Here is a 13,695-nt window from a genome sequence, read left to right on the forward strand (position 1 = left end):
AGACAAGATGGGGAGAGAAGGGGAAGCACACAAACATAACATTTGAGAGCAGGGAGATATGTGGGAGGGAGAGGGCTTGGGGGGAGGAGGCGGGGAAGGGGGCGGGGGGGGTGGGGGGGTGGGAGAAGTATAAAACAATATAAAGACTCTTTGTTTGTACCAACGCGTTCTGGCCTACCTCTCTGGCAATCGAGTCGTGTGTGCACAGCACCACAATGCAACCCAAAATGACCGAAAACTGTATGAAGGAACTATCGTTTTTACACACTTTTATTTAACTTATTCGGAACTTTGTTTGTCCCGTTTCAAATCTTTGAGCCGTTCGTTTTCTAGGTTCCATACGTCCGAGAGCTGAAATTTGACCAACGGTCCTCTTTTCGGGTACATTTTAATCGATCAAAATGTAGTAAAAAAAAAAAAAAAAAAAAAAGTTTAAAACTTTTAAAAAGCAGAAAAAAAGTGTGTAGCCCTGAAACATGTTTTTTCGTTTACTTGTTCAACATGGGAAGCCTACAAGAAGCCCACAATATTTTAACATCAGAACCCTCTTCAACTATAATAGTGTTTATAGTTTCATCTCTTTAATTGTGAATAAAAACAAAATATTTTTAAAAATAGGTTGAATTCACATGAATTAAAACTTCATGAAATGAAGGGAGACATTCGCTCAGTAAGTACATTAACATTGCTATTTCTCTTATTTTATGCATCACGTGACTGCGTATAGCATAAGTTGCTGGGGGTCCACGTGTGCAGCTGATGCAGTGCCCCATGTAGGTTACCAGGTCTAGGTTTACCAGGCTAGGTTACCTGGATTCAAACCCAGGCTCGACAGCTTTGGGGCGATTGTGCATACCCCGGTCCCCGAGGGCCTAGGCCATCAGGGGGAACTGTATCGTGATCAGCTGGAAAATTTGCGATTTCCTCAAATCATGCAATTTTTCCTCAATTGTGTTTCCTCCGTCCAATATAAATTTGATTGTAACGTCTCGTAATGTTGATTTGTTGCGGTGAAAATAGGAGCGAGGAAATGGGAAGAAGAAGACCAGCGAGAGGGGAAAAGGCAGCGACAACATGTTGCTAATTTGCGTACCTAACCTAATACATAGATTGCTGTTTATTATTGCAATGATGAAAACAATAATAAATGATAACAAGAAAAATAATTTGCAGGCCATTATATACAAATGGGTGTCGATAACCATTTTTTCTCCACAAATTTTAAATTTTCGAAAGCGCAACAAAAATGACAAGACCTTTAAATCACAACAACAACAACAACAACCACAACAGGAACAGGAAGACAACAGTGCACGTGAGGAAGAAGAGTGCGTTTGGAGGTTTGGCTGGTGTTCCCGTTGAGACAACTAAACACGCCACTTGCCCTTCACGCTTTCTCAGCTCCTGACTTTTTCAGTGCAGACATTTGATCGTTTCCTCGTTCTGCGTACGACCCATCATGTGGCCACAGGCCCCGCACGGCAGCGTGATGCTCGCTGTGTGCTCGGTGTTGGTACTTGAGGTGATGCCTGAGGAGAGCGGCTTCGTGTCCAGTCATTGGAAACTGTACCCCGGTCAGGGTAAGCGGCGTAAGGCTCGTTTGGATAGAGGTGCACACACTCTCTTCCTACTTCCTAAACCCACACCTCGGCTCAAACCCACACCTCGGCTCGAACCCACACCTCGTCTCGAACCCACACCTCGTCTCGAACCCACACCTCGTCTCGAACCCACACCTCGTCTCGAACCCACACCTCGTCTCGAACCCACACCTCGTCTCCGAACCCACACCTCGTCTCGAACCCACACCTCGTCTCGAACCCACACCTCGTCTCGAACCCACACCTCGTCTCGAACCCACACCTCGTCTCGAACCCACACCTCGTCTCGAACCCACACCTCGTCTGGAACCCACACCTCGTCTGGAACCCACACCTCGTCTGGAACCCACACCTCGTCTGGAACCCACACCTCGTCCGGAACCCACACCTCGTCCGGAACCCACACCTCGTCCGGAACCCACACCTCGTCCGGAACCCACACCTCGTCCGGAACTCACACCTCGTCCGGAACCCACACCTCGTCCCGAACCCACACCTCGTCCCGAACCCACACCTCGTCCCGAACCCACACCTCGTCCCGAACCCACACCTCGTCCCGAACCCACACCTCGTCTCGAACCCACACCTCGTCTCCGAACCCACACCTCGTCTCGAACCCACACCTCGTCCCGAACCCACACCTCGTCCCGAACCCACACCTCGTCCCGAACCCACACCTCGTCTCGAACCCACACCTCGTCTCGAACACACACCTCGTCTCCCTCTCCACACTGCACACTTCGCTGTTCGTACCACACCCCTCCCCTTTACCCACACCTTGCGTCGCACCTTTTTATTTGTTTTGGAAATCTCCGCTCGTGGAAGAGCATCTCGCACCCTTTATTCATCCCACACTTCGTTTTACACCTCGTCTGCACAACCCACACCGTATTGCACAACCTCTTCCCCTCCATAACCCACACCGTATTGCACCACCTCTTCCCCTCCATAACCCACACCGTATTGCACAACCTCTTCCCCTCCATAACCCACACCGTATTGCACAACCTCTTCCCCTCCATAACCCACACCGTATTGCACCACCTCTACCCCTCCACAACCCACACCGTATTGCACCACCTCTTCCCCTCCACAACCCACACCGTATTCCACCACCTCTTCCCCTCCACAACCCACACCGTATTGCACCACCTCTACCCCTCCACAACCCACACCGTATTCCACCACCTCTTCCCCTCCACAACCCACACCGTATTCCACCACCTCTTCCCCTCCACAACCCACACCGTATTACCACCACCTCTACCCCGCCACAACCCACACCTCATCTTATGTTCCTCCACCCTCCTTAACCCACGCTTCATCCCTCTTCCTTTCCTCTATTGTTGTGACAATGTTAACATGAGTTTTCCTTTGAGAGATGGTTCCCTGGACCCCCCCCACCCCCACATTCTTGGCCACATGGTTGGACATTTCACCCTCTAATCTTCTTCTTCGCCCATAGTTATGTGACTGACCGACCGACTTGGTTGTCCTTGTCTGTATTGTTTACGGACATTTGTTCAGCCCCGTCAGGATTCCAGGAGTTTGAAGTGGGTTGTACCAGCGTCTCATCTGCCGGAATTAGTTGGTGGATGTTAAAGACCTCATGGTGTTCATCGCAAAGAGTAGGTGAGCTATTGCCGGCACCCTGAACAAATTCCAAATTACTGCCCTAACGACTGCTGGAAGACAATGGCAAACCACCTAGTATAACCCTTGCCAAGAAAGTGCTTCAACAGCACCGCCACTGGCGCACCCTTGTTTGTCCGCACCCTTGTTTGTCCGTCCACCCTGCTGTTGGCATTTCTACCATCTTTCTGCTGTCGATTTTGTCCTGTTGTGGCCTGATATGTTCTGTGTTCTCGCTCTTCCCCGAGCCTTGACTTTGTGTACAAACAAAAAAACAAAAACAAAAACAGAGTCTGGTCCATCAGAACCAGAAACAGGGAGTCTCGTGCTTAAAAATCGTTTCACCAGCGTGTCCATGATGGACCAGTGTTGGCAGATGGGTGCTCCGGCTATCGTCCTTATGCAAAGGCCTATGCAGTGTCGGCCTCCGGCTATGGAAAACAGCAGCTAGGGTGGCAGTGCACACCTGGGTCGAGGTTGAAAGTTAGGCGTGGCATGCTGAAAGGTGAGTGCACATGGCTTTTGGTTATCCTGTGACCCCTTCTTTAGCTGTAAGGTGGAGGCAGTTAAGTCCATTCACTGGGAAATGTGGTTACGTATGAAACTGACTTTTCAGATCAGATCATACCTTTCCACTTGAATCGGTACGATCATATTTGAATAACTAGTTCACCCGCTGTCTATGGAAGCGGCAGGAAGGATCTTATTATCCTGTCTGGGGTATATGGCGTGCAGGAGATTTAGGCTCTGGTCCGTTGGTCTGTGGGGAATGCGATATAAGCATAAAATGCCTCAAGAACGTCGGGATTCCTCCTTTCAGGTTAGTGTTAAGCAGCAGCAGCGACCTCTCCACAAACGACTGTTTAAAAAAGGTAATCGTACGTATTTTTTGTGGTTATCATATATATTTTTTTACTTCCGGTAGGGGGCTCTACAAAATGGCATGATGATGTATTTATACACAAGAACACGGCGTTTGTCAAAGGAAGAAAAACCCCTTGGGGAAGGGGGGATATTACTAGGGGATTGGGGAAGGGGGGATATTACTAGTGTTAATATTGTTTTGTAATAAAGTTAATATTATGCTATTATTATTATTGTTGTTGTTACCTCCGCCACCAAAGGTGGATGGAGGTTATGTTTTCACCCCTGTCTGTCTGTTTGTCCGTTTGTCTACAAAATATGTCAAAAGGTTGTGGACGGATTCGGACGAAATTTGGCAGAGAGGTAGCGTATGCGACAAGGACGAAATGATTAGATTTTGGTGAAGATCCGGATCCGGCTACTAGAATTTTTAAAGTGATTCTTCACCATTGGGCGATTGGGCCAAAAACGATACCTAGCAGGATATCTCAAAAAGTTGTGGACGGATTCGGACAAAATTTGGAAGAGATGTAGCATATGAGACATGGACGAAATGATTAGATTTTGGTGAAGATCCGGATTCGGGCCCGGCTACTAGAATTTAAAAAAAGTAATTCTTCACCATTGGGAGCTGGGCCAAAAACGATACGTAGCAGGATTTCTCAAAAAGCTATGGATAGATTTAGACTAAACTTGGTGGACAGGTTGTGTGTCTGACAAGGAAGAATCGATTAAATTTTGGTGAAGATCCGGATCCAGATCCAGCTCGTAGCATATGTTTTTAAAGTGATTTTTCACCATTGAGTGATAGGGCCAACCAGGTGGTGGTATGCTCTCTGCTGAGTGCCGTTCTAGTTCTTTTTATTTTTGGGAGCAATCGAGGCAGCAGTCTGTTGCCTATACACTGCCCAAATATAGGGATGTGTCAGAAGAACGTGTTGTTTGCTTGGAACAAGATCGTCTGTAGGGTGGGTACTCTGATAATATTTCGAATGATCTTGTTCAAGGGGTATGAGGAAAGTTTATGGTTAACAATGAAGATTAACTGGGATACAGGGTATGAGGGTTACTTCCAGGTGTAATTTAAAGGCATGATTTTTTTTTCCTGTTCATGAAAATCGACGGATATATATGTATTATGAAGTAAATTTGCATTGAATTAGGCGTGATAGCACAATTGGACAAGGATAAGCACCGAGTACATTGGATGAAAATATTGATGTGGTTTTTAGACAGCTGTTCAAGGAGTACCAGGAAGAGTTTTTATTAGTAAAATAATAGGAGATTCCGATGCAACAGTTGGAGTAAACTGGTGATGCCGGAGGGGAAAGATTAGGTAAGTTTGGTTTTTGTGCCGAAATGGAAAAGGAGAGGTGAGAGATTATTAAATGTTAGCTCAGCTAACAAAGTCATAATGGTGAATTCACTGTTACAGCAGAAAATCCTCAAAGTGCACGTGGATTTCACCAGAATTATGATGATTTCCTCTTGGTAAATATGAGTACCACATTCTGTAGGTTATTTGCTGCTGACGTAGGATCAGACCACAAGTTGATGCTTGCACCACCTTTTTGTGGAATGTATTCTCTGAATGCCATAATAAACGAGTGAGTTCAGGGAACACCTCACCCCTGTGCAGTCTTGAGAATAAAAGACATGGGTGGGGTCTGCGAGCAGCAAATTTAATTGGTCGAGATGATTTAAATTGCCGTATTATTTTGTCCCAGTTCTGCTGAACGAAAGGTTTTAATAAATGCCAATAAGACGATTTATGTTCTACATTGTTGAAGTATATAACTCAATTGAAATAAAATAAAGATTTTAAAGGTCATATAGAAATTTTTTCCCAAATTTTACTGCTCTAGATGCACTGTCTTTTACACCACCTTATTTAACGAATTACATTAGACCTTCGTACCTGTTGTTTGTGTCTTTTATATGATGTCCTTAAACAGGATAGTGTCCTTAAACATGTCCTTAAACCTTAAAGTCCTTAAACAAACACTAAGTTTCCTGTTTGGAGTGATTTTCAATTTTGTGTGACTGCCAGACAGACAGAGAGTATTCTTTTTAAATCTCACTCCTCTCTGCGCATGTGCGATTGGGACGAATCCAGAGACATTACTGCTAAACTACAGGTTTGTTTTCAAATTTGTGTTCAAAATATAACAATCAATTGAAATCAAGTTGTTCCTCGATCATAAACCTGAAGTTGCAGACAGATGGACGGACAGCCATACAAAATGAACCAATTTTTGCTTAACCCCGTTTTCGCTTTGCACGTGCGGGGTAATGGCTGGAAATGTGGAAGGGGGTGGGCTTGGAAGAGAGAAAGGAGTAGGGGATTAATGTGGGTATAAAATAAAATATCATAGCTTTGGTTGTGGATGATCTGAGATGGTGGGGGAAGGTGGTTTTGAGTATATAAGCAGTGGTGTTATACAGACTTGGCATTTAATATGGAATATTTTTTTTGTGGGGGTGAACTTACTTTTCAAGATGACTTAGAACCAAAAGTTCATTGGAATTATGTTGAAATTATTCTAGATTTTGTTAATGTGACCTTTAAAAGAAACAAAAACCACATTTGACATTTCGAAACAAATAAATTGATCCTTGAAAGTGATGTAAACTGATATCGAACTCAATTCATGAACAGTACTGTGTTAAACTTCTGTACGTTTTCCAGAAGTATCTCTTTATTTTGCACATTAGCCAATTTTTTTTTTAACAAAAACAAAAGTTAAATTACGACTGGGATTACAGACAGTAAAATTACAGTTCAGTACTTCGTGTAACCCCCACGAGCATTCAGGAGAGCACGTACACGTCGAGGCATGCTGTTCACGAGATTTGCCAAGGTTTGGACAGGAATCGCTTGCCATGCAGTGACAATAGCCTGCTGCAATTCACGCACAGAGGCAGGCTGCTGGTCAAAGTTGTCGATTTGACGCGTCAATTCTGCCCACAAGTTCTCTATCGGATTCATATCTGGGGACATGGCAGGCCACTCCATATGCTCTACACCACGGTCAGCAAGAAAGTGTTGGATCATGCGAGCACGATGAGGCCATGCATTGTCATCTTGGAAGAAAAAGTTTCCTCCAAAGGCTGCACGAGCAAATGGAAGCAATGTTTCTTCCAGAATGGCTCTGTACTTGAACTGGTTCAGGTTTCCATTCAGAACAACCAGGTCAGTTTTGCCCCCTGCATGAAAAGCAGCCCAAACGGTCACCCCACCACCTCCAGCTTAGACTCTTGGCACTATACAATCTTTGTTGTCGGCTTCATGCACTTGTCTGCGCACTCGGACATGGCCATCTTGACGATAGACCAGAAATCTAGACCCGTCGCTGAAGATCACGTGATTCCAGTGTCCTGGATGCCATTGACGGTGCTCTCTGGCCCACTGCAATCGGCGCTGGCGGTGTTGTCTGGTCAGGCGTGGCTTTCTCAGGGGACGCCTGGCACGATAGCCTGCTTGAACCAGTCGTTGGTTGACTGGCCTTCTGGATACAGGCACATTTGTCAGTTGCTGCCACTCAGCCCTAAGCCGATTAGCTGACTTGGTACGGCCATTGCGGACTAACCGGTGCAGCTGGCGATCATCCCTCCTTGTGGTTCTGCGGGGACGTCCTGGCCTCGGTATTGGTGTAGGGACACCCCTCTGAGCATTTCGTTTCAGGATCTTTGACACCTGACCTTGAGTGATGCCATACTGCCGAGCAATAGCACGCTGTTTCGTGCCGTCATTTCGTAAAGCCACCAATTCATGACAAATGGCATTGTCGAGTTGACGGACCATCTCCAGAGGAAGCGGCAATAACTTTTGTAGATGTGCAGCAGTCGTTTTCCACTAATACAGAACGCAACAACCCTTGTATACCCGACTGTGAAGCCAATCATCAAATGCACCTGTCCTTACATTTTGCCACGCCACCTGTGATATAATCCTGTTGTTGACCTCTTGCTGCGACAGACAATCAGTGACATGGTTCTTTAACAAATAAATCACCAAAGTGTAAAAGAAACTCACGAGATTGATATACTGAGTTAAGAAAGTAAACCCAAGTCAAAAAAAAAAAAATATCCATATTAAATGCCAAGTCTGTATATACTCGTGAGACCAGAAGCAAAGTGAGACCAGGAGGCCAGAAGCAAACAGGCAATGCAGATGCGGCGAACGCTAAAGCATGAAACCAATAAATTTCACATTCCTGTGGCACCTTCAGTCGCACATCAGACATAGACAGCAAGTTCGTGAAGGACTTCCATGAAAAACGTACCCGTTCGTAAACAAACGGGTACGCTCACGTATAGAAACATCGATCGTGGGTCCGTGGCGAATCTGCATATGGTGATCCGCGACGTTCACGTTTCAAAAGTAGAAACCATCATGGCATGTCGTCATTCACTTGAACTCGATATCTCTTTTTTCATTCCAAACAACATAACATTCCAAACATAACATTCCATAACATTCCAAACAACCAAACAACCAAACAACATAATCACAAATTAATCACAAAATAAACTTTTAACAACATTGTTAATGTTTCCTTCATTGTAAAAACTACCAAGTCAACAGTTAAAAGGATTTTTAGCCGATAGGTTTACGGCCTCGGCAAGATCGATGGATACAGCGATCTGTTGGCTTATACACCGCCCAAATAGCTATGTGGAATTCTCTCATGTAGAGATTAAACCCACGTCGTTTGAACTTTGGCCGAGGTCATTATTTACTTTTAATGATGTTTATATACGAATCAAAAAGAAGATAATTGGTTTTGGGTCGTCCTTTCCGCATATCTCGTGGGATTGTGAGTTGGAGAGACGACCGTGATGGGGGGGGGGGGGGGGGGGGGGGGGGGAGGGGGTTGGCATTCTCTCAAGCAGTGATTCAACCCATGTCCTTATAAAAGGTCTTTGTCCGAGGTCACCGAGTCCGATCGGTGCAGCTGTGCAGCGATCGGTGCAGCCGTTAGTGCGGTACCCAGGAAAATAACGTTATGCGGGAGTCAAACCTGAAAATGCTGGAGGCCAAAGCTGAAATTGGAAAAACAATATACCCTATTTTACTCCAGGAGATCCCAGGATTACCCACCCAAAATATCGTTGCGATCGGTTCAGTCGTTTTTGCGGTACCTACCTACGGACAGATGGACCGACATTTGGTGAATTATAGTTAGATATCTATTTCACTTCATATCATATTTCACTCATATTTCACTTCCGGTCCCTCGAGCGACGAGGCTTGCTTCGATCTCTCCACGGCATCAAAGTTTGAGTGTTTTCCCGTTCGTTTCTTTGTCAAATTTCCGCTGGGTATTTTGTTGTGTATGTGTTATTGTGTGTTTCTATTTGGTTTTGGTTTTGTAGTTGCAAATTTGTGTGTAATTAGTCGGTTATTTTTTTGTTCGCGCCTCGTGCGGCCTGATCTCTCTGGGCTCCCTCCCCCCCCCCCCCCCCCCCCCCGTCAGTGTTTTGTGAATATGGGTTCTTTCCTTCATAGTATTTGCTTGTTTCTTTGATTTTCTTTTCTCCCCCCTACCTCTCACGAACATCTTACTCTTTGTCCAGCGTATTGAAAACAGAACAAACAAAGAAACAACAACAAAAAAATTTCTATATTAATTCTTTCTCTCCTCCCGGACACGTGCTTGTTCGCTCTCCTCCTCGTCTCGACTTGTGCCCCGCCCCCTATATCTCGTTTTTCTTCCACCTCTGCTCCTTGCTTTCTCAAATCCACGTTCTCATTTAGAGACTTTTCCCAGATTGTATTTCATGGTTTTGTTTAAATATTATTTAAATATGTTTAAACCGCAGCCGTGATGCTGACGCCGCCCTCCACCCCCTCCCCCCCCCCCCCCCCCCCCAGCATTTCCATGTTTTAAACGTTTCCCAGTGTGTACCCTGGATTAGAATAGGTACACCGTATCCCTGCGTGTCGTAAGAGACGACTAAGAGGGTTGGCGTCAGGAAGGGCATCCGGCCATAAAAACATTGCCTCAAAAAGAGAACCATGACAATTACAACTACATATGGGCAGGGTACAGCCCGAAGTGGAGATCGGTTTGTGAGGTTTGGGACATGGATTGTAGGGACAATGACAGGGAGATCAGGAGAAGTGGTGGAAGTATTGGTCAGAAGAAGAGTGGACATATGTTGTGTGCAAGAGACGAGATGGAAGGGAAGTGGTGTGAGAATGGTGAAGGGTAGGCAGGGACAGAAATACAAGTTTATGTGGCAAGGGTGCCTGGAGGGCGTGAATGGTGTTGGTGTCCTGTTTTCTGAGGAGTTTGTAGACAGTGTGGTGAGTGTGACTAGAGTGAGTGATAGGTTGATGATGGTGAAAATGATGATTGGAAAGCTCTTGGTGAACGTCATCTCGGGATATGCTCCGCAGGTTGGTCGAAGCGATGAAGAGAAGGACAAGTTCTGGTGTGCGATAGAGAAGCTGATGGAAAACGTGAAAGATGAGGAAGTTGTTGTGGTAGGAGGAGACCTAAATGGACATGTGGGAAGGAGTATGGATGGTTTTGACGGAGTTCATGGGGGTTACAGATATGGTGTGAGAAATGGAATTAGGTGAAAGGATTTTGGAGTTTGCTGATGGAGCTGATTTGTTGATTTGTAATACTCAGTTCCAGAAAGAGGATAATAAGCTTGTTACATACACATCAGGTGGGTCGACGACAACCGTTGACTACCTGATGGTGCGTAGGCGAGATAGGGGGCACCTACGGGACACAAAGGTGATCCCGGGGGAGGAGGCTGTTTCACAGCACCATTTGGTTGTCTGCGACATAAGGGTGAAAGGTGCAAGGAGAGCTCGGCGGGTGAAGTACCAACCGCGAATGAAGGTGTGGAGGTTGAAAGAGGTGACAGTAAGGGAGGCATTAAAAGAGAGGCTGAGTAGGGTCGAGGATGATGTGGTTGAGCTTGAAAGTCGTTGGATGTCAATGAAAGCTCTTCTGTTGGGAGCCGTTGGTGAGGTATGTGGATGGACAAAAGGACCACCGAGGCACTCGGAAACATGGTGGTGGGATGATGAAGTTGGAAAGAGGATTGACGAGAAGAGGAAGAAGTTCAAGGAGTGGCAGAAGGCAAAGGGTATGGGAGCAGAAACAGCAGAGCATGAAAGTTATAAGTCAGCCAGGAAGGCTGCAAAGAAAGAGGTAGCAAAGGCGCAGGAGGCATGTAGGAAAATGTTTGGAGAACGCTTGGATTCGGAATAGGGTCAGAAAGCAGTATTCAGGATTGCAAAGCAGAGAGCGAAAGAGAGGTGTGATGTGATGGGGGTGAGTTGCTTGAAGGATGAAGTGGGACAAATCGTTGTCGACCCAGATGGAATTAAAGGAAGATGGAAAAGATATATGGAAATGCTGTTGAATACAGAGAATGAATGGGATGGCAACATAGGGAGTAACCCAGTTTTAGGACCGGCAGAGAAGATAACTGAGAAGGAAGTTGAGGAAGCGATAAAAGCGGGAGGGCCGACGGGAGTTGTGGGAGATATGTTGAAGGCAGCAGGAAGTTGGGGTGTGAAGAGAATGACAGAGATCTGTAATCTGGTGGTGAAAGAAGGCCGCCTTCCAGTGGATTGGGAACTGAGTACCCTCGTCCCTCTATACAAGGGGAAAGGTGACCCTCTGGAGTGTGGCTCGTACCGAGCGATAAAGTTATTGGAGCATGGAATGAAGGTATTGGAAAGGGTGTTGGAGAGGAGGATAAGGAAGAAAGTGAAGATCGACGAAATGCAGTTTGGATTTATGCCAGGAAGAGGAACGACAGATGTGCTTTTCATTGTGAGGCAGTTGCAGGAGAAGTACATGGAAAAGAGGAAGAAGTTGTTTCTTGGGTTTGTTGATCTGGAGAAAGCATTCGATAGGGTTCCACGCAAAGTATTGACATGGGCATCGAGGAAGTTAGGAGTGGAGGAATGGTTGATCAGAGTAGTGATGGCAATGTACAAAAGAGCGCGCACAGCTGTAAGGACGAAGGACGGGAACAGTGGTGAGTTTGAGGAGAAGGTGGGAGCGCATCAGTGGTCGGTACTAAGTCCACTACTATTTGTAGCTGTGATGGAGGTGCTGGCTCAGAACGTAAAGGAGGGTTTACCGTGGGAGTTGTTGTATGCAGATGATCTGGTGTTGATTGCGGAAAGTATGGATGGACTGAAGGAAAAGATGAACAAGTGGAAGGAATGTATGGAGACAAAAGGTCTGAAGGTGAATATCGGAAAGACGAAGGTGATGGCAAGTGGTAAAGCATGTGGTGAGGTGGAAAGAACTGGGAAGTGGCCCTGTGTAGTGTGTAGGAAGGGTGTCGGAGTGAACTCCATTCAATGTACAATGTGTGCTGAGTGGGTTCATCAAAAATGTTGTGGTCTGAGAGGGTCATTAACCAGTGTGGCAGCTACATTCAAATGTGAGGTGTGCACAGAGGGAGCTGCAGATGGAGGAAATGTTGAGTTGGATCTTGGAGACGGCGTGAAGCTGGAAGGTGTGAAAACATTTTGCTACCTCGGAGACATGCTGAATGGAGAAGGTGGATCAGACTCGGCAATGGTTGCTAGAGTGAGATGTGCATGGAAGACGTTTCGGGAACTGAGTGGCGTGCTGATGATGAGGGGAGTGTCGTTGAAGCTGAAGGGAAAGGTGTATGCTGCCTGCATGTGTGAGAAGTGTTATGATTTATGGGAGCAAGACATGGGTAATGAACGTAGAGCAGAAACGAAGGTTGGAAAGGGTGGAAATGCGAATGGTTCGACGGATGTGCGGAGTATCGTTGAGAGAGAGGAAGACAAATGATGAATTGCGAAAGATGATGGGAATAGAGCCTGTGATTGATGCTGTGAAGAGGAACAGGTTGAGATGGTTTGGTCATGTGTTGAGGAAGGATGAAAGTGACTGGTTGAGAAGAATGATCGAAATGAATGTAGAAGGAAGTAGAGGACGGGGAAGACCGAGAAAGACTTGGCTAAAGATGGTGGAAGAAGAAATGTGGGCAAGGGGGTTAACAAGGAGAGATGCAGAAAATAGGGCAAAATGGAGAACATTGTCATGGGGACCGCAAGGCTAACCCCCGCTCTAGTTGGGAAAATGGCCTTTAAAATGCATGTTGTTGTTGTTGTTTATATATATATATATATATATATATATATATATATATATATATATATATATATATATATATATATATATATTGTTACAGATCGCGGTTTAAGATGTTAGTTACCGAGCGGTTTGGTATTGCCGCGACCGTTACAGGATCCCTGACTCACCCGATTCACCCAGAACTTTGGCCGTATCGCACCGTAGCTGCTCAATGAGGGAAAAGACAAAAACGACGCAATGCAAGAGGAAAAGGAATAAAACGAGAAGACGTACAGACGAGTAATGGGGTTTATTATTTACACACACAAGCAAAAAGGAGCAATCAAGTTTTATTTACAACACATAAGACGCAGGTGACACAGTGCAAATTTTAGCTTACCTACAGACTTAATTAAATACCCAGGGACAGAACAAACAAAACAAACTCACGTATACAAGAAGGATGGAATGGAATGAATGTTGGAAGGAGGAATGGGAAG

General features: G+C 45.7%; 2 protein-coding genes across 3 annotated transcripts in view; both read left to right on the forward strand.

Moving 5' to 3' along the window:
• The first annotated feature begins 1,294 nt into the window (after window positions 1-1,294).
• Window positions 1,295-13,695, forward strand: part of LOC137424638 (uncharacterized) — a 48,572-nt gene continuing 36,171 nt past the window's right edge. Inside the window, exons 1-2 of one of the 2 annotated variants that reach the window (XM_068112316.2) lie at window positions 1,309-1,580; window positions 3,129-3,233. In XM_068112316.2, coding sequence (XP_067968417.2) covers window positions 1,460-1,580; window positions 3,129-3,233 — 226 coding nt within the window. In that variant the 5' untranslated portion in view covers window positions 1,309-1,459. Of the gene's footprint in view, window positions 1,581-3,128; window positions 3,234-13,695 lie in introns of both variants that reach the window. The other variant, XM_068112317.2, reaches the window with a different exon arrangement.
• On the forward strand, window positions 1,586-3,078 carry LOC144889191 (uncharacterized; the record flags this gene model as incomplete). Its single annotated transcript, XM_078769165.1, has 2 exons — window positions 1,586-2,350; window positions 3,067-3,078. Coding segments are annotated over 2 exons (777 nt in total), but the record flags the coding sequence as incomplete, so codon positions are not given.

Source organism: Myxine glutinosa, unplaced genomic scaffold, assembly GCF_964187855.1.
Source record: "Myxine glutinosa unplaced genomic scaffold, kmMyxGlut1.1 SCAFFOLD_1589, whole genome shotgun sequence".
NCBI lineage: Eukaryota > Metazoa > Chordata > Myxini > Myxiniformes > Myxinidae > Myxine > Myxine glutinosa.